Source organism: Podarcis muralis, chromosome 4 (genome assembly GCF_964188315.1).
Source record: "Podarcis muralis chromosome 4, rPodMur119.hap1.1, whole genome shotgun sequence".
In the NCBI taxonomy this organism is placed as follows: domain Eukaryota; kingdom Metazoa; phylum Chordata; class Lepidosauria; order Squamata; family Lacertidae; genus Podarcis; species Podarcis muralis.
The window spans coordinates 79,070,242-79,096,796 of record NC_135658.1 but is presented as its reverse complement, the minus strand read 5'-3'; the positions used below and the strand labels follow the sequence as shown (position 1 = coordinate 79,096,796).

The window sequence follows — 26,555 nt, the reverse complement described above, 5'->3', positions numbered from 1 at the left end:
CTCTTGGATCGAGGTAAATATCCTAAAAGCTGTTTTTCTGATTTAACATAGATGTTATCTTCTGAATATACTAACAGCACACACTTCACAATGCACTTATAATAGTACACAGGCAGCTGCGCGTGCAAAGCACAGGAGGAAACTGTTTTAACATTTGGGTTATCTATAGATCTTTCTCATAACATGATTGCAGCAACAAAAGCTTTGAGGTTTTCAGTTCTAACCAGAGGATGACACAGAAACTACCACTACAGTACCCCACCCAGCAATAACCACAGCTTAAACTGTACTTGTAAGCGAGATGTGAATATATTCAAAGGCTCCTCCCTGTTGTAAAACAGGAAAATGTTTCTATGGGTCAGAAGTGGTTCTTTCCCACACACAAAAGTAACTTTGCGATACATTTTTCTTTTTTAAACATATTACCAGAATGATTTAACTGATTTTTTTTAAAATCGAAGAAGGTGAAATTACTGTTCCAAATACAAAGCCATACAAACAGACATTTAAAGGGTATTTCCCGCAAATCGTGAAAATAACGGGAAGTAGAAGCACGGGAAACAAGCAGTTTTAAATTATGTGTTTAACTTAAATGCACCTTGGAGCAACAGAGTACAGTAATTCAATATACCAAACTATGTCAGCATCATTATTGCACTGTTTTGTAAAACCTCTCCACAGCTACTTGCAAAATTAATTTCATTTTGGACACATCCACACTATTACAGAGGGCAGACTCTGAGTAAATTTGATTTAATTAGAGCTTTAAAAATTGGTCATAGCCTTACCAACTCAAGTCTTTGAGGCTGCAGACACAGCCATCCTTATGGCCTCAAGATAATTTGCTAGGATAGACTTTGATACGACCTTTCTTAGCTGCTGCCTCCTTGCGCCAAATACCAACTTGTCCATTCCCTCCACCATTTCTAGTTTTGAACACAGATGCCAAGACAAAAGCAGCTAGGCCCCGTTATCAACTCATGAGGCAGAAATGGATGGTAGGGGGAGCAACATGGAACCTTGGAGATCAGCAAAAAAGAAGAAAAAAGCTGGACATGTTCCCAGTTGGGAAGAGGAATATGTGTGTTTGAAAAGCTAACAGAAGATATGAGGCACTGATTGTCAGACTGTGCCTCTCAAAAATTGCCGGTCGATCAGCTAAAAAATGCCACAACTGGCCCATAGTTCTGAGGAGGACAAAACACCCTTACCTCACGCTTTAGAGCTGTGTTTCCCAAGCTTTTTTTGGACTACAACTCCCATCATTCCTAGCTACCAGGACCAGTGGTCAGGGATGGTGGGAACTGTAGTCCAAAAGCAGCTGGAGACCCAGGTTTGGGCAACACTGCTTTAGAGTCTAAAAAGGTAGCTCTGAGGCACAATAGATGATACGGGAGAAGGATGGAGAATCTGTGGACTTCCAGGTGTTTTTGGACTCCAACAGCCCCAGCCATGATGATGGGAGCTGTAGGCCAGCAACATTTGGAAGGCATCAGATGCTTGGCCAAACGACTGGTTGTGGATAATGGGAGTTGTAGTCCAAAATATCTGAGGCCAAGAAGTTGGGGGAGGCTGGAACAGAGAACAACACTAAGCTAGATTAATGATCTGACTCAGGACAAGGCAACTTCGTGTCTGGTTAGCAGCTGCGTGCTACGCAATGTGGGGAGTTATTTAGACCTAATGCTAAAGCTTGCTTTACAACAAGCTCTTTTAGAACAGAAATGCAGGGGGGAAACAGTACTGTGAACTTCATTCAGGGTTTGGGTTGAGGTTCTGTTCCAAGTTTGCATGTATTCCTACTGTGATCGCTACCAAGACAACAACAAACAAGTGGGTGGGAGTGGTAAAATTTTGAATGACGCTAGGCTTTGCCCTGCCTTCATTCATCTTTTTTTTTTTTAACGTCCTATTACACAAAGTTCTAGGCATTTCCAGAGGAATGGGAGTGCTTTCTATTGAAGCGAAGAAAGAGGTTTTGTGTCACAGCATGTTGGCAAGCAACCAATACCTTCAGATTTTGAATGGCTTGTTGCTATTGCCTTTAAAGCTTTTTTACATTTCCTGTGAGACAGTCCTCCCACCATTGACCAAGAAACACAGGGTGGAGAGGCTATAAAACCACAGTCTAGAAAGCACTCACTTATCAGCACTAATTCAGAGCTTGGATGAGTGGTTCAGAAGGGCCAAGTTGCGGAGGGGGGTGGGTGGTATTGCTATGCAGAAGAACTCCATTCACCTGGAAAAGTGATGCATTTCTGCCTCAACAGACAGCTACCTCGGGCTCTGCTTTGAACACCCTCTAAAAGGTTGCAACTGGCCCAACATGCAACAGTGGCGACAGCTCAGTGCACACAGCATTGCAATTTATCACTCCTTCTTCTGCAATACCAACCTCAAAATAAAACACTTCATCGAACTGTGGGTTGTTTGTCTTCTTTTTAACTTTCGTCTTCTTGACATCTGATCTGCAGGAAAAAGTAAAAGGCAGAAAAAACGATTACCCAAAACACAGCCAGTTGTTTTGTACCTGTGAAGTCTGCTGCTTCACTTTAAAAGTACTTAACTCTGGGCCTGTTTGGATGTTGCATCTACCTTGACCTCTTGCACGACAAGATTAAGAGCAGGGCCCCTGGGCTTGGTCTGCTCCCTTAAAGGTAAAGGGTAAAGGGATCCCTGACCACTAGGTCCAGTCGTGACCGATTCTGGGGTTGCGGCGCTCATCTCGCTTTATTGGCCGAGGGAGCTGGCGTACAGCTTCCGGGTCATGTGGCCAGCATGACTAAGCCGCTTCCGGCGAACCAGAACAGCACACGGAAATGCCATTTACCTTCCCGCCGGAGCGGTACCTACTTATCTACTTGCACTTTGACGTGCTTTCGAACTGCTAGGTTGGCAGGAGCAGGGACTGAGCAACGGGAGCTCACCCCATCGTGGGCATTCGAACCGCCGACCTTCTGATCGGCAAGTCCTAGGCTCTGTGGTTTAACCCACAGCGCCACCCGCGTCCCTGGTCTCCTCCCTTACGGCCTGCTAAATGAGATGATGGGTATCCCATTGTTTTTTTGAATCAAAAGCAGCATTTTCATTTGATTAAACAATTTCTACATTTGGTTTTCCACTCTCCAGCTTGCAAAGTGGCTCACAACAATTAAAACAGCAGTCCAAACCATAACTCATAGAAATAGCTATAAAAAAATCTGTAGCATTCATAAAAAAAACCAGCAAAATATTTTAGAAGCAAGCAAAAGCAAACAGAGTAGGGAAATGTTACAGATTATCCATTAAAAGTCCTGATGAACCGGCATCTAAAGTGATCATAATGCTGATGCACAATAATAATAATAATTAACTTTCTATCCCACCCATTCTTCCAAAGGAGTTCAGGACAGCAGCCGCCTGAGTAGTAAAAAAAATACAATAAAAAATAAAACATGTTCTAAACACTTAAATGGGGAACTACCACCTCCAATATTCAGAGTAAGGAAGTGCCTGTATTTAAATAATTGCAGCACCTCCTGGTTTCTTTCCTACCTTAGTGAGGAGACCAAGGGAAGAAAGTGTGTGATTAGCTAAGATTAGCTCCCAGTCTCCCTGCACACAGAAAGAAATGGCAGATAGGGAAGGAGGGAGCTCTGAACAGGTCCTTGGTAGGACCAATGATGTACTCCTCTCTCTTCCCATGATGGAGGGAGAACTCAAATGGAAGAAGAAAAGCAAAAGTGATACCTTGAGGAGCCTTCAAACAGTTCACCAAAAGGGTGAAGTTGTTAGCCCCATATATAAAGAATTAGCCTATGAAAATATTAAGTTACCAAAAATAAAAACTAACACCCAACAAAGGTCAGTAGCAATTTGATGCTAACACACAGTACTTTAATAAGATCCTGGCTTCATTTTTAATTGTGATGCTTTTATACACCATCCCACTTCTGACACCAGTGTTACAAAAACTGGATGCCACCCCCAATCTCTGCCAATATTCCAGGGGGTTTCAAATACTCAACCAGGGTCTATGGTTCCTGTGAGAATCAAGATGCAGCAGAGACCTTCGTGCCTTTAGAAATACGGTTTAATTACACATATTTACACCTTTAGTCTACATGGAAGGGGTAATGCTCTTGTGACATGGTCATCGCAGGAGGGGCTTGTTCCCCACAGCAGAGCAGCACTGGAGTCCATTGCATCTCTCCCAGCCTCCCTTCAGGCAGCCTGCCCAAAATGGTTCCTTCTCCACTTCCTGGTACTATCCCTCCTAATTCTCCTGCTCCTAAAAACTAAGCCCCCTTTATTCATTTGCAGTCTAATAATCAGTTCTTTTTGGTACTTTGACATACGAATGGTTAATCCCCCCGGGCATCACCTAACAAAGGAGTTCTCCTGACTTCATCAACATTTGTTGATTGAATAGGATTAAAAGCTGGTACACACTTAGGATGTGTACCAGTAATTTTGGACAAGAGAGAAATCATTCTAAACCAGAATAAACGACTAAGTACTAACCTGCCTGGTCCTGTTAAGGTAACAGTTGCGTAAGGATCACACTGCCCATTCACAATGGGCAAGCCTTGGCATTCAAGAACTCTGAATAAAAGAAAGAAAATCATTACAGAGTACCAACACAAGATATCTGGAGATACAACAGAAGATGACTTTTTCAAGTCTTCCTTTTACTTCAAGAATACAGAACGACAAATCCAGCCAGCAAGGTTTTCCTCTCATAGAGTCTGTGGGTTGTGAGATTTCTTTCTAAGTTAAATGCCAGAAGCTGATATCAAGGATTTATGACAAATTACTGCTGATAGGGAGGGACAAAATATGCATCAGTGGAGTTTTGTAAACAGCATTTAAAAACAAACACAGAGTTTACTCTTAAGACAGGGACAGGTAACCTGTGGCCTTTCAGTTTTTGGAATACAGCTGCCATCTTATTTTTATTATTAACTTATCATTTGCAAATGTGATGGGTTGAAGGATAAGCCTAGTCTACTACTGCCGAGAGAGGTAAATAGATGAAGGAGAAGACAGAGAAAATTAAACATCACATGCATTGCATTCTATTTTCACCTGTGCCAGACTACACTTCACCTTTTGCCGTGATATAATTTTCAGTTTACTTAGTAGAGATTTGTAATGTAAATTTACCCAACATTCACCCATAAACTTTTATTTGCAGCCAAAATAATCTGTCCACAACAAAGCTATTCTGAAGTGCAGAGAAACAGCCCACACTCAGATGTTGTGGTAGTGGTGAAAAGGAAGAGATGTGGAAAGACATCTGTGTGATCCACAACATGTGGGAGGCCTTTTTCTTTCTAAAAAAATAGTGGACTTCCCACTGCAGGTTGATAAAAAGACTTGCTGAAAAATTGAAGTGAATGGCACAGTGCCACTGATTTAATTGGCCAAAAGAAAAGAAAAGAAATCATTTTGAGTATGTCATGTTATTTAACTGCAACACATCCATTAAGCTGCTGAAAATTGGACAACTGGTTTAATGTGCACAGTAGCTTTCTAATTAAAATGTTAATTGCAATTTCAACTTAAAAACCACAAAGTTTACATGCTCTTCTGCATATTGAATTAGCCATTTGTTTCATAGAAAAAGCTGAAGCATGCTACCTAACAGCTGCCCAGGGAGATGTAGCCTCACAAAAATGTATGTGGTTTTTTTGTAGGTGAATGTTTGCCAGAACTAGCTTATTTCAACACAGTGGATTCTGCATATATCAGGTGTGGGCAACCAGTTGCTCTCCAGATGTTGGACTCCAAATTCCATCAGCCCCACCCAAGCATGGCCAGTGGTCAAGAACAGGCGCAGGCAACCTAAGGCCCAGATGCAGCCCAATCGCCTTCTCAATCCAGCCCATGGATGGCCCAGGAATCAGCATGCTTTTACTTGAGTAGAATGTGTCCTTTTATTTAAAATGCATCTCTGGGTTATTTGTGGGGCATAGGAATTCGTTCATTTTTTTTCCAAATACAGTCTGGCCCACCACATGGTCTGAGGGGTGGTGGACCGGCCCACGGCTGAAAAAGGTTGCTGACCCCTGGTCAAGAATGATGGCAGCTGTAGACCATCAACATGTGGAGGGCACCACACTGGCCAGGCAAAAACATACCTCCTTTCCCAGGCCTTTGGCCAATTAAACAATCTATGGCCTTTTAAACTATTTGCAAGGGGGCTATTGTTTCTGTTTGCTCCTATGGTATGTATTTTTGCGTTTTTATACTGTAAGTTGCCCTGCGATCCTTGGATGAAAGGCAGTATAGAAAATTAAGAAATAATAACAATACCTCTGACAATGCTTGATTAAAATATACGTTTTTCAAACATCAATGTAGTACGCCACAGAAACAGGCTGTCTAGGGCTGCTGGACAGAAATTTACTGTATGTTTCGATGCATACGCAACCTACCAAATATTACTGACAGTTAAGTGTTTGATCCCTGGTGGAAATGCAGGGACTCGATCTTCTGTCGTAAAGCATGAAGCAGCCCTCAGAAAGATGCTTTGACAACATGAAGCACCATCTGGGATGCTTAATAGACGGCAAACAAATAAAACTGTCAATCATAATATTGTCCTAGTCCATTAGTAGCTTAATTGTTTTATGAGCCAATTATAAAATGGCTCTAAGCTTTTTATTGTTATTTTTTATAAAGACCATTCAGAAAGTCTCTCTATTCCAGTTTGTTATTACAGAAGTCAGATTACATTTTCTTCACTGCAGATGTGTCAAGAATTTTAATGAACGCACGTGCGCTAAGCAGAGATGCTTTGAGAAGAATGCTGATTTGGTGAACTTTTTAAAATACATACAGAACTAGCTGTAATGAATCTACTATGGAATCAGCTTCTGCTAGATTAATGCAGGTATTTTTGTTCTGCATGAGAGAACAATTCAAGAGCAGGAAAACAAGAAGAGATTTCTAACATTTAGAATGAAGAAGAAGGAAAAAAACTACAGGGAAAAGGCTGGTTTCTAAAACAGGCTCAGATCCAAAGCTATAATGTGAAGACCTCAGAATGTGCACTGTTAGCTGAAATAAAAACACTGAGAGAAAGAAGACACATATCACAGGCAGGAGAGTTGTGTAGGGTCATGATTTTTAACCCTGGTTAGGCTAGCAGACTATTAAAATATTGAAGAGATGGAGGGAATTGGTCCGATGAAAGGCACTGGGGTTTCAGAGCGATAACAGCAGGAAATGCAGAGAGGAGAAAAGCAATTAAGAGACTTGGCTTTACTGTCATTTAATGAAATGTTGCTAATCCTTAACTCAGTTGTGGTGTTGAATTTGTTTTACAGTTGTTGTTTTTGTTTTTATTCTTGTTTAGATTTGTTACCCAACCTTCCCCTTATATGATTATTGGGAGGACAGGAGGCTGAAGTATATTAATTAAACATAAGGAATAATCAGGATCTATTTCCTTATCCCAGTTAAGGTGGAGTTCACTTTCTATCTCAACCTTGCAGCCTTAGAGTTTCCCTTTTCTTCTCCTATACAATTCTAGTCATATTCAACATTCTGTTTAAATGATTGAATCAAGCTAAAAAGACATATGTATATGTAGATAGATAGATTAAAAGATCAAGAGAAGTATCTGACACTTCAGAAGCTTCATCAGTTGACCCCACTGGCTTATAAATGTTCTTCTGAATGGCTTGGTAACTCAGTTATAATTACCGTATTTTTTCGTCTATAAGACGCCCCCATGTATAAGACAACCCCTATTTTCTGAGCCCAAAATTAAGAAATTTATATTTTAAACATTCCATGTGTAAGACAACCACCAATTTTAAACTTGAAAAATTTGGGGGGAAATATAGTCTTATACATGGAAAAATACGGTATTTGGTAAAAATGCTAGGAATGTTAAATTTTCCAAGAGCTGATCCTTTCAAGATCCTCTCAAAAAAACTTAGCACAACATCAAAATATGTTCTCATGAGCTAAGGCCTTCCAACTCATCTTCCTAATATTCAGGGCTTTTTTTCCCAGCTGGAACTCACCGGAACTCAGTTCTAGCACCTCTCAGGTGGGCACCATTGCCATTCTAAGAGAACAAGGGCCTCATCTATACTGTTGCATTATAACGTTCTAAATGCTTTATAAAAGTGTGACACCAGGGGGCGCTGTACAGCAATCCATGGAAATTCCATTGAGAGCTGTTAAACTTTTTCTTAGCGGCATTGTTTTTTCAGATCAGTGTAGATCCAGCCAAGGAAGGCATTCATGATAAGTTCCAACACCTCTTTTTCTAGAAAAATAGCACTGCTAATACCCAGTTTCCTCTGTGATAAACATGTTGCCTACACTTGAATAATCCACAAGTTGGAGAACATCAAATAAAAACTGTATAAAGGTTTAATCCCAGCTGTGTGCATATAATTAAAAGTGAATAAGGAAAGCGGGGAATCAAAGGCTGTGCGTTGACTCCTCTGTAAATTCCAGCTAAAGGTCAGTTATTAAAACATCCCTGCTTCGGTGCATTAAGTATGAAATCCCACAATAAATCCCAAGTCCAACATTTTGATAACCAGTGAATGAATATGAGACCTTGGGACCTGCTATAGCTATTGCTCCATGGGACAGAGTCAGAAGCTCTCTGAAGCAAAACAGTGAATCATGTATTATATTGGAGAGAATGGGGTTACATTATTCACAGAGATGGAAGCACAGACAATTTGTGCTTGCCATACACCCCCTCTCTACATCCCATCCCACCCCAGTTAAAAAAAACACGCTGAGATGGGGAAAATAAAAGGAAGAACTGGAAAAGGGAATGTTTACCGACCAAAAAAGATTAGTTGACCAAATTAATGGAGTACGCGGAGATGGACAAGTTGACTGGGCAGATAAGAAATCAAACAAAACAAAAAATTTTAAAAGCCTGGAACATTCAAACAACATTTGAAAGACTATTATGGGGAAATTGAAATTTTGACTCGTTTAGAATAACTTCTGTGAGAAAAAAATACTAAAATATAGTGGAAAAATAGGAAAACAAACTCATAGACGTGTTAAGAGAGGCATTCAAATAAGTAAAACTGAGGACCCAAGTTTGAAGGGGAGGGAGGTCAAATATAAAAGGAATACAAATGAATCAAGCAATTAAGCACAATTTTTTGTTTTTGTTTTCTTTATTATTATTTAGAAATACATGTTTAGCCACAAGAGAACTGAGATGTTATAATGTGAATCTATGAATGTAAATTAAAAGAAACCAATAAAGATGATGGGAATCAAGGCTGTAATCTTATATACACTTGGGAGCAAACACTACAGAAGTGAGACCACACACATGCGGTATCAAAGAAAGGAGTTTGCGACTGCTTTGCTCCTCTTCAGACCTTTTTGCTGCCACAGCAGCACTGAGCAAAGCCAAGATTCATCTTAGCGCATGTGTGGGAAGTACCGTATTTTTCGCTCTATAAGACGCACCAGACCATAAGACACACCTAGTTTTTGGAGGAGGAAAACAAGAAAAAAAAATATTCTGAATCCCAGAAGCCAGAACAGCAAGGGGGAACTGGCTTCTGGGATAGCCTCTTGCTGTCCTGGCTTATGGGATAGCCGAGCGCAGCTTCTCCCGGGGAGGGATGAAGGCTCCCCCCTGCCCGGAAGAGGCTGCGCGTGGCTAAGGCAGAAGGCAGCCCTTCTCCCTCCTCAGGGAAAAGCCCCCAAGAGCTGCACACACTCTCCATGCAGCTCTTTAAAGGGAGCGCTGAGCAGAGCCTCCCGCCTGCATTCGCTCCATAAGACACACACACATTTCCCCTTACTTTTTAGGGGGGGTGCGTCTTATAGAGCGAAAAATACGGTATCTGGTCCACTGGGTGTTGCTGAACTACAACTTCCCATCACCTTGGCCACCAGCTGCTTCAAATGCACTATCATCAAGACCCTGCTCTGAGGGCAGTCAGCACAGACACACGGTCTCAGGGCACATGTGTCAGGTTCCATTTGAACCAAGCTTCTCAGGGACAGATTGGTCTATCAAGAGTTTTTTGTTTTGGTCATGGTAGGGCAATGGAGTGGCTTCACAATCTCTAAATATCAGATGCTGGGGACCGACAAAAGGAGAAGGCCATTCACCAGTTTCGCAGATGCATTTGGCAGTGTTCAGATATTCTACTTGTTAAGAGTACTAGCCTGGATGGAGCTTTGGGTTTCACCACAAGTGGGGAACCAGATGCTGAACTACAACTCCCATCTTCCATGACCAGTGGCCATACTGGCTGGGACTAAACTGGGGACCTCACAACATCTGTAAGGAAACAGGTTCCCCATCCCTGGACAGTGCCATCCAGGTTCTCCTTATGATTTTTATTTAAACAACTTCTATACCAATTTCCAGTAGGTAAAGTGTTTTATACTTGAGAATTATCTTCAGGCAAGCTCTCGGGTTTATACTTCAAAAAGTATTTAGGAAGAGCCTTTTATTAGGTAGCGCTGGAAATAGAAGGCAGGTCAACCACGTCTGTTTTAGGGCAAACCTTCCATCAACACTAATGCTTTTTCACCTCATAATCACTGTTGAAGTGAGATGTGTGCGGAAATCTGTGGCATCTGTTAGAAGCCAGCGCTGCCTCAGGGCTCAAACAATAACAGCTTAACTATTTAGGCCAAAATGCATGTGCTGATTTGGAGACACAGAAAGGGAGAGGGCAGGAGATGACAATACTGTCTGCGAAAGCTGAAATCCTGCTTTTGTTTTAACTCACTGCTAAGGCTTATGAAAACTGCTCTCACCTGTCGCAATATCACACTGAGTCCCGGAAGCGCTAACAGCATGTATGCAACAATTCAGTTGCTCAGTGATGTGTACTAGGAACGTTCAAAGTTGCCGTATAGCAAATCAGACTCGCTGGCTCACCTTGCTGAGTATTTTCTACAATGACTGCCAGTCACTCTCTAGGGGTTTCAGAAAGGGGCCTTTATTTGCACTACTTAAAAGCAATGACAAACCTAGACAGCATCTTAAAAAGCAGAGACATCACCTTGCCAAAAAAGGTCCGTATAGTTAAAGCTATGGTTTTCCCAGTAGTGATGTATGGAAGTGTGAGCTGGACCATAAAGAAGGCTGATCGCCGAAGAATTGATGCTTTTGAAATATGGTGCTGGAGGAGACTCTTGAGAGTCCCATGGACTGCAAGAAGAGCAAACCTATCCATTCTTAAGGAAATCAGCCCTGAGTGCTCACTGGAAGTACAGATCCTGAAGCTGAGGCTCCAATATTTTGGCCACCTCCTGAGAAGAGAAGACTCCCTGGAAAAGACCCTGATGTTGGAAAGATGGAGGGCACAAGGAGAAGGGAACGACAGAGGACGAGATGGTTGGATGGTGTTCTAGAAGCTACCAGCATGAGTTTGACCAAACTGCGGGAGGCAGTGGAAGACAGGAGTGCCTGGCGTGCTCTGGTCCATGGGGTCACGAAGAGTCGGACACGACTAAACGACTAAACAACAACAACAAAAGAAGCTGGATTGAACCTGCAATCTTCTGCATGCAAAACATTTGCTCTAACACTGAGCCGTGGAACTTCTCCCCCCAGGAACTGTGTGCTAGAACACCAAAAGGCCAGAGACAGCTGTAAATGAAGGTCTGGGAAATGCACTAGAATCATAGAATTGCAGAGTTGGAAGGGACCCCAAGGGTCATCTAATCCAACCCTCTGCAATGCAGGAAAAATCAAAACTTGTAGGAGCTATTTGAGCATGTCTACGCTGCAGTTCATTCTGATGCCGGCTCATTCAAGTTTGCTCATCTTTGCTTCCCTTTCTTCCCAAATTGACTGGGGCTGCTGGGAGTCCACATCTGGAGAGCCGGAGGTTTCCCACCCCAGTTTTGCACTGCTGTGCTGAGGGGTCCTGATCTTATTATATATCCTGTCTTGTTGTAGTTGCCTTTTAAAGCTTATCTTCCCTGGGCTCCCATTATCTCTCCTAGACTTTTAACACCCACGATATGAAGCAAAAGGGCCATTGAGCCACTTTACAGGCCATTCACTGCAGGAAAGGAATGCTCAAATCAGCTGAAGATCAAATAAAAGAACGGAAAGGCCCTCCACAGGAAAAGGAAGCTGCCCTGGAGTCTCATCTCTTTGTTCCTGACAGCTAGTGAGGAACTGAAAAATTGGCTGGTTGACACAGTCGCTGATAAGAGCTCCCTAGTTCAGGATTCAAGGTATCTGTGGTGATCATCTCAGACATTTCCCCCTGCTTCAGATTCACAGAATACCTCATAACCCTGCCTAAGATATACTTCCAGCATAAAAAGGTATAGAAACAAACTGACTTGAAGTCTCACTGTAATGAATAGCAGCAGTACATTAGAACATCTGTGCTCTCGCACCCCTTCCGGTCTGGCTCATAGACAAAAAATCCCCAGTGAACGGTACCCAAGATTTCAAAGATGCATAAATATGGGTCTGAACAGAACCTTCAACTCATTTTTGTCAGATTTCAAATGCTCATCATTAAAACAATGGGAACTAAACATAGCAGCTGGGGGGGGAGGGGTATGTGAGAGAGGAAGGATCATTAGTGGCTCCATTCTTTTCTATTAGACATGAGATTATCTGAATTTAAAGGTGTGAGCTTAGGATTATTGAAGTGTATAAGGTTAGCAACAATGTCATGCATTTTTCCTTGTACAGTGGTACCTCGGGTTACATACGCTTCAGGTTACAGACTCCGCTAACCCAGAAATAGTGCTTCAGGTTAAGAACTTTGCTTCAGGATGAGAACAGAAATTGTGCTCCGGCGGCGCAGCAGCAGCAGGAGGCCCCATTAGCTAAAGTGGTGCTTCAGGTTAAGAACAGTTTCAGGTTAAGTACGGACCTCCGGAACGAATTAAGTACTTAACCCGAGGTACCACTGTAGTTGGCCAATCAGTCTGCTCACCAATCTGAATTACTACCTTGCAAATAAGTCCCAAAATCTTACTACCTCACAAAAATCTTGCCAGCTCATCAGCTGATACATGCTTATGCTATTCTCCACACATGGTGACCTTCAAGAAAAAGGGGGAGTGGCAGAAAACAGCCACTTTTCTACCAGTCATAAAAACTGCGTTGCCTGGTCACTAAAGAGAATGACTCACATTTGCTATAGATGACCAAGTAAAAATATCCTTACAAGCATCAATAGCTGTCAAAAACGCAAGGCAAAACTTTCATAGGCAAACCACTTTCTTGGGAAGCAACAAAGAATATTGCTTGTTTTCAAACTATGGCAGTACCAACGGTCTTTGCACGCAGAAGGCAACACTCATTTTAAAATGAAATATATTCACTTTTTAAAACATGCAGTTAATAGATTAGCCCAATTAACACTTTTGAGTTTAAATTGTCTGTGATTTTAAAAAATATATATGTCTGTGATCGCAGTTATGGTCAATTTGTCCCATTTTGAACACTGCAGACAGGCTCTGTATGTCCTCAGTGTTTTTAAAGGTAGAGTAAATTAGGTCATGGGAACACTGGCCGTTAATATTCCTTTGCAATAGTGTTGTTTGTGCTAAGGTGCATCACTACTCAGTTTATAGTGAAGTGTGTACATGTTAATATGACGGGTTCAAGGGTATCTTCCATCTATTGCAGGTTGTAAAATTTGCATGGCATCTAGAATTGATGCAGGTAATTTAAGTTGACTTTTAAAAGTTTGTAAACTTAAACTATATCCCTGCAAAATATAATGTATGAAGAAAGTTCATGTACTGTACTCACGAGCAGCAGGCAGGTTTTTCAAAGATGTCCTTTCGGCTAGCCCAAACTGTGGTTGTCATGCAGTAGATGGTTTCTTGCCAGTCTCACAACAACCACCCCAGCAAGCACACCTCACACACACCACAACAATACCAGATCCCTGGCTGTCCAATCTTCCAAGGCAGGCTGATCGTGCCCTGTAGCCTCGCTGTTGCTCGCTGTTGAAGCAAGCTGAAGCAAGCGCTGAAGCCACATAAGTCTAAAGGCATTAGCAAGTTCTCAGAGGTGGCTGAAGAACAGCTTGCAGATCCAACAAAGTAGATGAATGGAGATTGCCCTCCCCAGCCACGTTGCAGTTTAAACGCCACGTGGCCATCCCCCGGCTAACCCGATTGGTCAGCCGGGGGGCGTGACGCAGTGGCTGGGAGTCCTAATGACATGGGCAGCATCCTTCCGCCCACAGCCGGGTCACTGGGAGTTCCTGGGTCGCCACCCACAATGCGGTCCCCCCTCCGTTTTCTGTGTGTTGCAATGGGCCTACTGTTCACAGAAAGACTAGATGAAAGCCCTATTGAGATCACAGAAGTAGAGTCTTCAGATTCGATATTCCTATTTATATTTTACATGCAATAAACTCGCATAAGTTCACAGTTGTTGTAATTAATATTACAAAATTGTAGATATGGACCAGTACCAGTCTTACCGTGTCGCGAGCTTATGGCAAATGACCCCAGTGTCTGTTATGACTTCACTCAGCCTCAGTTCTAAATGGACCTTGCCCTGGAATATAAAATAGCAAAGCATTATGGAAATTGCATATCATTAATGTAATTCTTAAAACAACCAGGCATTGTTAACTGTTACCAAGTAAGTTTCCCTCATGAGTCTCATGATATACACAGCATATGTGCCTTGTGTTGGTGAGCAGAGGATATTGTGACAGCTACGCAGACAGGCACTCTGTGTTATTCCTATATGGAGCATGCTATATTTGATTTACTGTATTAGTACTGCTTTCACAACTTTGCTGATCTGACGCAGATCCGTGTCTGGAATGAAGCAGAGTCTTGTTTCGATGCATTTGCCCCAGTCCAAATAATTGGCACATGAGGCCTGAGCGCATGGAAATGCTACGCAGTAGATTGCAACTATAGAACCAGTCACAGTAATGGATTTTCAAAAGACCAATATAATGGTGAGTCAGAGAGAAAAGCAACTGGGCTTTTTTAGAAGGAAGAAAAATCAAAGGATGCCGTTTAAATGTCGAGATCTGTGTTCTAAGATTAGCAGAGAACGAGAAGAAAAGGTTCAAGCTTGCTATTGCAATAAATATGACTGCACTTGAGAAGACTAAAGTTTCTGGAGACTCTAGAACATGGGTGGGCAAACTAAGGCCCGGGGGGCGGATCCGGCCCAATCGCCTTCTAAATCTGGCCCGCGGACGGTCCGGGAATCAGTGTGTTTTTACATGAGTAGAATATGTCCTTTTATTTAAAATGCATCTCTGGGTCATTTGTGGGGCATAGGAATTCGTTCATCCCCCCCTCAAAATATAGTCCGGCCCCCCATAAGGTCTGAGGAACAGTGGACCGGCCCCCTGCTGAAAAAGTTTGCTGACCCCTGCTGTGGAAATTATTTCCCCTACAAACACAAACTAGGAAATATAAAATTTTAAAAGCTGCCATATGTCAAGTTCTCAAGGTCAACAACTACATGCATACACAGATGTGGGCTGAAATGATTCGGGTTCACCCGGAAAAAAATCAGTTAATGATAGAGTTGCCAGAAGCACAAAAGAGACATTATTGAAAACTCATGATTGTAACTGAAAATGGCAGCCATGTGTCAAGTTTGCCATCCAGATTTACAGAAATGCATTAAATGATTATCATGCTTCCCCATCTCCTCCGATTGCCTATTACAAGGAAGAAGGATGGCGAAATGTATAATGGAGAGACTTAGTTCCCTAATGAGACATTCTATCAAGAGCAGAGGAAATTTGATACATGGCTATTTTTGGTAGCAAACCAAAAACATCCTTACCATAATGTACGGTTTGGAACCGCTGCATTTCGTTCAAGCACAGATGCTGGCATGTTCATGTTGAGCAGAGAGTTTCAAACAAAGCTTTGCGTTTACGCAGTGCATTTCCATCACGCAAAGTCTTTCACATACAACATCTTAGAAATCTATTCCATAGCCTTGTTAGGTAGCCAATCTAATCATTACAGATGCACAAATCACTCTGCTTCTGCATGTGTTCACTCATAAGTCTGTTTCAGACTATTTCTGCAGCTACCTGTGCAATTCTTTTTTTAAAAAAGCCAAAAAAAAATTATACATTGAAATTTGCATTTTAAGCGTATTTTCTCTCAAACTGCACACTTCTGAACTTATTATTGTTTCTAACTGTATATTTTCTTATAATGCACATTTCTAAACCTATTTTGATATCTATTTTGAGTTAAGAGCTGTGTTGGAATATTTGGAATGAGTGAAAGCTGGTGGATAACCAAGTTCCAGTCCACATGTTTGTTTGGGAGACATGGATCAAGTCAGTTGACCCTGGAACTCACAAGGATTGAATTCCTCAAGCATCACTAATTATTAACTCCATATGGTGGGGAAGAGCTAGTGATTGTGTTTCCCCCCCCAAGGTCACCTACGGCAGTGGTTCCCAATTAATTAACTACTGCAGAACCCCTGTTTTTCAAAAGCCAAGCCATGGACCCCCTACTTTTGAAAACATCACTGTGGTAGGTTTTTTTTATTGATGTGGCTGGTGCCACAGAGCCCCTGGGTGGGTTAGGCGGTCGCCCTGGACTTCGCGAACCACCAATTGGGAACCACTGACCTAGGGAGTATATGGCTAAGAATCTGAACTATGGTCTTTCAGGCTCACAGCAACTGCTTTTCACTTGCACTGTTACACATAATGTCAACATATACTCTCACATCCAGTGTTTCTCAAACTTGGGTCCCTAGCTGTTGTTGGACTACAACTCCCATCATTCCTAGCTAGCAGGACCAGTGGTCAAGGATGATGGGAGTTGTAGTCCAACAACAGCCGAGGGCCCAAGTTTGAAAAACACTGCTCTAAGGACTGTGCCTTGGGGTGGTGATTCCTTCTTGCAGCTTTCTAAATAGAATCAAGTGTATTTATGCAATAATAATACTCTTGAAGGCAACTGAAGTGCTATGGCATCACAAGAATATAATTATTCTTGAAATACTGAGTTACTTCCAGTTCCAGAACCCAGGTGTGGCTTTACAGTACTTTAAAAGCATCCTTGTTGCAATAATGTGTTATGCACTAAATGCTACTCCCGTGTAAACAGCATGCTCCTAACCATGTCAATTAAGCCCTTAGGGAAAACACAAGGGACCATTAAATAATTTTCTCATGGGTGCTCTAATTCAAACTGCCTCCAGAGTACTAGAGAACAGCAGATTGCTTTGCAAATTTACTTCATAACCAGGTCATCCAAAAATGTTTACATTTATAAATGACAAGTGTATTTTTGGATTGATCGGCCCAATCTCAAGCACATGTAGAGCTAGATAAACAGTCATCAGCCAGACCAGAATCATATAAATGTATATATGCTATAAGATAGTAAAGGGGAAAGAAGTAAACAAAATTACATCTACAACAGTTAAAGCAAAGTAAAATGTATCAAGTCAAAATTATTCATTACATCAATTGACCACTTTATACAAAATGACTTGACAACATACAGTGCATCGAGGATATGCAAGACCAGAAAAATTTAAAGCAATGTACAATTAAAAAATACATAAAATGCTCATCCAGAAACATGTTAATTAGAACAAGTCTTACCCACCCCACTAAAAGACCACTCACTACCTGAGGAGGCAATGTTAATTAGCCAAAGGCCTGGTAAACAAAATGTGCCTGAAGACAGACAAAGATGGTGCCAGTTGCATCTCCCTAAGGAAAGCCACCAATGAAAAAGCCTATTCTCATGTGACTAGCCTCCACACCTCCCTAAGGTGGGACTGTTGTAAACTAAAATTGCCCTTTTCCCTTATGGGGTATCCAAGAGCCCATATAGAGTCCTTACATAGGTTCCCTATTGGTAGGAGAAAATAACAGAGGCCAACCAGAGAATATTGAGAAGCAAAGCAGCTAGTAAGCTTGATCTTTATTGACCTGTTACAACAGGGTGCTCCCCTCACACGCAGGAAAGGAGGAGGACCCAGAAAAATGACATGCAAGGCCTTATAAAGACTTTTGAAATTCCCCTCCTGTAGATCAAGACCACCCCCAGAAACATCATACATACATCACAGAAGGGGTGTAACCTAAGACCACCCCTCAGATACATCACACCTACATCACAGAAAAGGTGGTCTAAAACAGAACATTTGAATGTTGTTTGTTGTTTATCTCCTGTCTGGCAGGTTACTTGATTGGATTGCCTGGGGAGCCCAGCCATTCGTATGTAGTGATAAATACTTAGTTCCTGGGCCAGGTCACAGGCTCACACCTTATTCAAACACAGACATACCCTTAAGACAGGATTTGTGAAGGAAAAGACAATGGGGAGGCTTTTCCACTTTGACCATGCAGAGAAAACATTTGCTCAGTTTAGGAATAAAAATGGCTTCAGGTCGGTCTTCCTGTGCTGATCTATGTATGTGCGGTTATGAACATTGACATATATCTAAGACCTCAAAATTCCTATCACAGGGACACACAGAGAAGGGCCTCTGATGTAGACCACAAGGTCTGGGATGGTTCATTTATTCTATTCTATTCTGACCGGATCAATTGCATACAATGGTTTGGATCCACATAAATTGAAGACAACCATTTTTCGCTGATTTTCCCCTTCAGCCCCCCGTTTCATTAAAGTCTGCTCTGAAGAGTTGGGGAACCTTCCAGAACAGTGTGGGAGGTGACATGAGGTACTGGAAGAGAAAGGGAGAAATCACACACACACACAAAACCTTACATGCTCACTCATGCCGCCTCTGATAAATCAATGACTCTTCAAGCTATGGTAGGCTCGGCATTTATTTATTTTAAGGGCATTATGTTAGGATATTTCCGTTCCACCTTAAGAGAGAGCAGGCTTGTGAGTCACAGAGTCTGCGTATTTCCTGTTGAGGATGTTTATGCTTGCTGTTTCCTTTCGATTTCAGTCGGTCAGAGACACTGACACAGAACGGTCATGTTTTCCTTTGTTCTGTTCAACGCTAAATAAAGTCTGTAAATTATGCTCTCTTCTACGGTGCAAGCTTTCTGGCTGTGGTTCTGCTGATAAAGAACAGTGTGCACAAGCCTGGAATGTGGCAATCTATTTCTGAGGCTTCGTGTCGCTAACTGCTGGATCTGCCTGGCTACGGGAGATCGATGGAAGTCCGGCAGCCGGCTTGGGGCCATGATGGACTATATCTCCCTGGCAGTTTCCCAACAACAAGGTTTCGGGCCCAGATTCACAGCACCTACAGGAGAGTAAAGCTGCAACAGACTGCGTTTGAGAGGTATGTGAAAAGCGAAAGCAGCGAGAGCGGAGGCTTTTCTGTTTACCTCAACAAGGAGCCTTTGAACTCCGGCAAGGCTTAATTGGCCTGGGAGCCAAGCCAGGGAGTTCGTGATTAATGGGCTGCCGAGATAATAAGTCTTTGAAGGCATAAAGACTTGGGCTCACGTAAAGACCTGAGATGGATCTTTTACAATCCTCAGAGGTAGCTGCTGAGTGCCCAAAGTTAAATCGGCACAATTATCAGACCTGGGCAAAATGGTGTGAGAGTTTGCTGCGTCAGTATGGAGTGTGGCATACTGTGTCTCAAGCCCCCCCAGATCCTCTGACAGAGAAATGGGAGGCCCAGAATTCGAGGGCCATTGACATAATAGTCTTATCTGTCTCTCTGGAGGAAATTGCTACGCTTGCTGGCAACGTGACGGCACGTAAGATGTGGTATGCTTTGATGAAAGCTCACAACTCAGTCGTCCCAGCCCAGAGTTTGACTGCATCGGAGGTCCAAGCTGTTTCCCAGAATGCGAGTGTATGCAGGGATGCTGAGGGCACCGGTTGCAAGCTGCAGGGGGAGCAGACTGTGATGTCATCCCAGGCAGCATTCCAGCCTCCAGGGGGAGCCAAGGAGTCAGCAGCTGAGAGCTCTGTTTCTCGTGAGAACCAAGGTCATCGCCTTTGCAGAGGCCGGAAAGGCAAAGGTAAACAGGCGTCTGCAGATGGCCCGAAGCAGAAGGGGGGTGAAGAGCCCACGCCAGTGGAAAACAAGGCTTTGTTAGCTGGCACTGCTTCACCAAAGGCTAAAGGCACGTCTGCTGACCAGAAGCAGGGGGGCAAGCTGCAAAAGCCCACGCCAGTGGAAGACAAGGTTATGTCTGCTGGCACAGCTTCACCAAAGGCTAAAGGCACGTCTGCTGGCCAGGAGCAGCAGGGGGGCAAGCTGCAAAAGCCCAAGCAAGTGGAAAACAAGGGTTTGCTTGCTGTGAAGGCTGCTCCAACAGCCAAAGGCAGTTTTGTTGTTGATTCGGGCTGTACCCGCCACATCTCAAAGGATCGGCACCTCTTTATCTCCTTCAAGCCTCAGGAAGGTGAGATCCACCTGGCTGATGGAAGGACGTTGCAAATTGCAGGAGAAGGGACTGTGAAACTTGCAAGTTTGCATACAACCATCAGTAATGTTCTGTATGTTCCTGGAGCTGCGGACAATTTGCTGAGCGTCCCGCAGCTTACTGGACGTGGTTTTCAGATTTCCTTCAAGAGGAGCATCTGTGTCATCAGTAAAGGCAAAGAGGACTATTTGCATGCAAAGTTTGTGGATGGTTTGTTCCATATAACTTATGATGACACTGCTGTTGTATCTAATGCTGATTCTTGTTGTGTTGCACAAACTAACAAAGTTCTTCATGCAGGTTGCATTCATGAAGCGCATCGAAGGTTTGGTCACCTCTCTTGGAAGGCACTGGCCAAGATGCCAGAGGTGGTTGAGGGTTTGAACATCAAACCCTGTAAATATCACATGAAATGTGTATCTTGTGCTGAGAACAAGGTGAAGGTTGCTCCAAAAGGCAAAGAGTCTAGCAGGCAGGCTTCCAAGCCCTACCAGCTAGTGCACGCAGACCTGGTTGGGCCACTTACGCCCTCTTTAGGAGGAGCAAGGTTCTTCATGGTTCTAATTGATTCTTTTTCTAGGTACATTCATGTGTTTATGCTCGAGCAGAAATCGCAAGCGTTTCCGAAGTTTAAGGCATTCTGTGCTTGGTTGGAGAATGCTCACGGTAAACGTATTTCCTGTCTTTTTACCGATCGGGGCGGGGAATTCACTTCTCAGCAGTTTGAAGCTTTCCTGACTGAGAAGGGAATCCAGCATGACATGTCAACCCCCAGATCGCCATGGATGAATGGGCTTGCGGAGAGAGCAAATCAGACATTGCTGCAAGGAATGAAAACCTTGTTACATGATGCCAATCTCCCTGATAAGTTTTGGGGGGAGGCTTTAGGGAATCTGGTTTACTCCGTTAATCGCAGATTGTCATCACCCATTGGTTGTACCCCCTATGAGAAGATGTTTGGCAAGAAACCCAACACCAAACACATGAGAATATTTGGTTCTGACATGTGGGTACGCACCCCACAAACCAACAAGCTTGGGAAGCGTGGGGCACATGGTTTGTTCATGGGGTACGAAAAAGGTGCATACAGGGTATGGATGACTAACTCCAAATCCATTAAGTTCACAAGGAGTGTTGAGTACAATCCTAAGTGGGGGGAAAATGTGGGAATTTTCCAGAGTTACCCAGAGGAGGATGAAGGTGATGTCAAGCAAGCAGCTAAAGCTGAGGAAGCTGCTGAGGATGATGATGATGAGGATGATGATGATGATGATCAGAGTTCGGATTCCAGTTCAGTGGGCGGCGCTGCTGCTGATGTCAGTGAGAGTGATGACACAGCAGACTACAAGAGTGCAAAGGCCTCAGTCAGACCATCTGATGCGTCTGACAATGAACTGGAAGAACCACTGTTCACCATTGGTCATTTTTCTCCTAAGAAAGAGGAGATGAGTCCAGAAGACTTGCGTCTAGTACGTAGGTCTGAAAGGGCGACCAAAGGCAGACCTCCTAAGAGATTTGCTGATGAGTTTGCTAAGACTGCAACTGCTGTTCTTAGTAGCTCAGAGAAGGTGTGGGAACCTTCAAGCTTCAAAGAGGTTCAGGAGTTAACCTCTAAAGATGCTGAGCCTTGGCTTAATGCCATGAAGGCTGAAGTTGATTCCTTAAACAGGAACCAAACTTGGGAACTGGTACCGGTAGTCCCAGGTATGAGACTGGTTGGCAGCAAATGGGTCTTCAAGGCCAAGACAGACCAGAATGGCAAGGTTGTCAGACACAAAGCCAGATTGGTTGCCAGAGGTTTTTCACAGGTACCAGGACAGGATTACCATGAGACCTACTCACCCACAGTCAAATATGAGAGCATTCGGCTGATGCTCAAAATCGCTGCGGAGGAGAAACTGCATGTTTCTCATCATGACATTAATACAGCTTTTTTGTACGGGATTTTGAACGAAGAGCTGTTCATGCTTCCACCAGATGGGATGGAGATACAGAAGGGAATGGTCTGTAAATTGCGGAAATCCTTGTATGGTCTCAAGCAGAGTGCCAGGTGTTGGAACACAAAACTCACTGAAACATTGCTTTCTCTAGGTTTTCACCAGGGCAAAGCTGATCCATGTGTGTTTGTCAAGGAGGAGGGGCAAAACAAACTGTATTGTTTATGTTTTGTTGATGATCTTCTGATGTTTTGGAAGAATCAGGCTTTCTACCAAAGCACCCTAGCTCAGCTGAAGGAGCACTTTGACATGAAGGATCTTGGTGAGGTATCCAACTATCTTTCTCTGCAGGTGGAGAAGGACCAAGCAGGTAATTTTCTGGTACACCAAACACAGAAAATTGCTGGTGTATTAACCAGGTTGAATTTGGTTGATGCAAACCCAGCAGACACACCGATGGTGACAGGTTACCAGGTAGACAGTACTGCTGAAGCGTTTTCTGACACAACGCTATACAGATGCGTTCTAGGCAAGCTGAATTTCATTGCCAGATGTTCAAGACCTGACATAGCTGTAAGCTGTAATCTGCTTAGCAGACATGCCAACAATCCTACGGTTCAGGATTGGAAAGCTCTGAAGCGCATAGCCCGCTATTTGAAAGGGACTATGCACTACAGGCTGAGGTTCACCAGTCAGAAGACTGGAGGTCTTGAAATCTTTGCAGATGCAAGTTTTGGAAGTGACACCACAGATGGTACAAGCACTTCTGGAGTATGCTACATGTACAACCACTGCCTGTTTGACTGGTTGTGCAAGAAGCAAACAACAGTGAGCCTAAGTTCCTGTGAAGCAGAACTCAATGCTCTGTCATTTTCACTCATGGATTGTGAATGGTTGATGCAACTGTTTAAGGACATCGGGGTTTCTGTGAAATGTCCTATACAAGTGTATCAAGACAATAGATCATGTTTGGCTTTGCTGAACTCCGAGAGTTGCAAGCAAAGAACCAAGTACTTGCAGATTAAGCTACATCGTGCAAGAGAGTGTATTCAGAAAGGACTGATTCAGGTGTCCTACATGCCAGGAAATGAAATTCCTGCTGATCTGTTGTCTAAGGTTGTTAACAGAGAACAACATAAGGTTTATGTACAAAGGTTGCAATTGAGTGAACCACAGGTACTACAGGTTACACGGAAAGGGGGAGGATGTTAGGATATTTCCGTTCCACCTTAAGAGAGAGCAGGCTTGTGAGTCACAGAGTCTGCGTATTTCCTGTTGAGGATGTTTATGCTTGCTGTTTCCTTTCGATTTCAGTCGGTCAGAGACACTGACACAGAACGGTCATGTTTTCCTTTGTTCTGTTCAACGCTAAATAAAGTCTGTAAATTATGCTCTCTTCTACGGTGCAAGCTTTCTGGCTGTGGTTCTGCTGATAAAGAACAGTGTGCACAAGCCTGGAATGTGGCAATCTATTTCTGAGGCTTCGTGTCGCTAACTGCTGGATCTGCCTGGCTACGGGAGATCGATGGAAGTCCGGCAGCCGGCTTGGGGCCATGATGGACTATATCTCCCTGGCAGTTTCCCAACACATTACAATAAGTGAAGAAACCAATAGGTGTTGCCTGGAAAAACATGTGATTAGTCTCCCCGGGCAAAACCAGGAACTGACTGTCATAGCCAGGCAAAGCACTCACTAGACGACTCCCTGTTCCAAATAAATGATAGGGGGTGCGTTGTTTAAAGAAAGTATGGAAGAGGGAAGGAAGCACAATGATAATTTGACACATGTACTGCAAACTCTTCCTCATGACTACTGCCTTGTGATACAGTAACCTCAAGAGCTTGGATTAGCTGTAATACTGTACTACTGATTTTTACTGACATTATTGCAATGATGCAACTGCTACCACAAACCCATGAAATAAGGCGCTACGTGGTTTTCTTGTTCCTGAAGACACGTGAAAGATATAGGTTACATTGCATAGTGCAATGAATTTCGTTTCTCTCGCCTCCTTTTTCGTAACTTGAATCCACTGGTTCAGGTACTGCCCTCCGGAGCAGCAGAAAGCAAGCTTGCTCCAGCTTCCATCTAGCAGCCCTTTAGATATTTGAGGATAGCTCTCGTATCACCTCAGTCTTCTCATCTCCAGGCTAAACATATCCAGCTCTCTCAACAGTTCCTCATAAGGCTTGGTTTCCAGGCCCTCGATCATCTTGGTTGCCCTCCTCTGCACACATTCCAGCTTGTTGATATCAGTCTTACACTGTGGTGCCCAAACCTGGACACAGTATTCCAGGTGGAGACTGGCCAAGGCAGAATAGAGTGGCACTATTACTTCCCGTTCACTGGGCACTATACTTCTGCTGATGCAGCCTAGAGCTGCACTAGCGTTTTCCCTTGCTGCATCACAATGCTGACTCATGTGGTCTACTAAGACCCCCTAGATCTTTTTTCATATGTGATAGCAAGCCAGGTGTCTCCCATATGTACACCTGATTATTCCTGCCTAAGTGCAGAACTTTAAGGTAAAGGTAAAGGGACCCCTGATCATTAGGTCCAGTCGTGACCGACTCTGGGGTTGCACTCTCATCTCACTTTATTGGCCGAGGGAGCCGGCGTACAGCTTCCGGGTCATGTGGCCAGCACGACTAAGCCGCTTCTGGCGAACCAGAGCAGCGCGCAGAAACGCCGTTTACCTTCCCGCCGAAGTGGCACCTATTTATCTACTTGCACTTTGACGTGCTTTCGAACTGTTAGGTTGGCAGGAGCAGGGACCGAGCAACGGAAGCTCACCCCGTCACAGAGATTCGAACCGCCGACCTTCTGATCGGCAAGGCCTAGGCTCTGTGGTTTAACCCACAGCGCCACCCACGGAACTTTACATTTGTCCTTATTGAAATTCATTTTGTTAAGTTCGGGCCACTTCTCCGGTCTGTTCATGAATCGTGATTCAATCTATCTTCTGAGGTATTAGAGCTACCCCTCCCAGTTTGGTGTTGCCTGCAATTTGATGAGCATCCCCTCAATTCCTTCATCCAAGTCTTTTATAAAGATGTTGAACAGTAGTCACTTTCCCAGGTTGATGAGTAAGCATTGGGGAGTACTCTTTAGGTTTGGTCAGTCAAACAGCAACAAATCTACCTAGCAATAACATCATATAGCCCACATTTTACTAGCTTCTCCACAATAATAGGAGATTTTGTTGAGTTCCAGTACAGTGGTACCTCAGGTTATATACGCTTCAGGTTACAGACTCCTTTAACCCAGAAATAGTACCTGGGGTTAAGAACTTTGCTTCAGGATGAGAACAGAAATTGTGTGGCGGCGGCACAGCAGCAGCGGGAGGCCCCATTAGCTAAAGTGGTGCTTCAGGTTAAGAACAGTTTCAGGTTAAGAACGGACCTCTGGAACAAATTAAGTACATAACCAGAGGTACCACTGTATAATTCTCCTTTCCCCCACATCTGCCTTGGCATTGCAACAGCTCAAGAGCAGTGGAGAAGCCTTGTCAATCCAGCTCAGTGCTGGCTCAAGGATTATGGTGATTCTGGAACCTACAGCAAGTCTTTTAACCTGGAAGAAACCAAGAATATTCACATGCCGTTTCTGATTCTAGGTGCTCATTGCAAAGCCACATGAGTGTTGCTGAATAAATGAACACAGAGCAGAACTAGGTGGTAAATAGCCTTCGAGTGATGTGTAATTGTGGAGAGGGTGGGGCTCAGAAAGTATGAAAATAGGGTGGTTATTTTCATCTGAAATGTTGGAGGGCTATGTATCCGGTTACCAGACTTGCAAACAGCATCTTTCTCATCCGACAGTTGTTGCGCTGAGCCACAGAAATTATAAGACTCGCCCCCCCCCCTTCCAGTTTAGCCTTTAGCTGACGACTGCTGTGTGGTTAAAGGAGAGTTTCCTTTGGGCTATGGCGCTGCATTGACATACAAAGATACTGCAGTGACATGGGGCAATCATCTCAGTTGTGGTCTACGACAACTGTTGAAGTTCGTTTGCAAACTGTTGGTTCAAAGAAACTACACATACGGTTCAAGTAGTGAACTGTTGGCACCAGCTAAGGCCTTGGACTCCACTCTTACAAAGGAGGGAACAATTAATGTCTCAGTAAAAGATTGTGTGAGGCACCTGCCTTCAAATACTTGGTGGGTTGAGATTTCTGCATTCCATAGGGTTGGAGTAGATGATACAATGCTATGTGGGGTGCAATATGAAGGAAGATGAAGAGGAGAAAGAAGAAGAAGAAGAAGAAGAAGAAGAAGAAGAAGAAGA

The 26,555-nt window shown here is 43.4% G+C and overlaps 1 protein-coding gene across 3 annotated transcripts in view; it reads right to left on the bottom strand.

Moving 5' to 3' along the window:
- The window catches only part of RASA3 (RAS p21 protein activator 3), a 153,531-nt gene that overhangs the window by 29,113 nt on the left and 97,863 nt on the right, over nt 1–26,555 (bottom strand). For all 3 annotated transcript variants that reach the window (XM_028728031.2, XM_077927647.1, XM_028728030.2), the window contains exons 5-7: nt 14,421–14,497; nt 4,504–4,584; nt 2,396–2,468 (exon numbers count right to left, since the gene is read on the bottom strand). In XM_028728031.2, the coding sequence (XP_028583864.1) occupies nt 2,396–2,468; nt 4,504–4,584; nt 14,421–14,497 (231 nt within the window). The remainder of the gene's footprint in view (nt 1–2,395; nt 2,469–4,503; nt 4,585–14,420; nt 14,498–26,555) is intronic.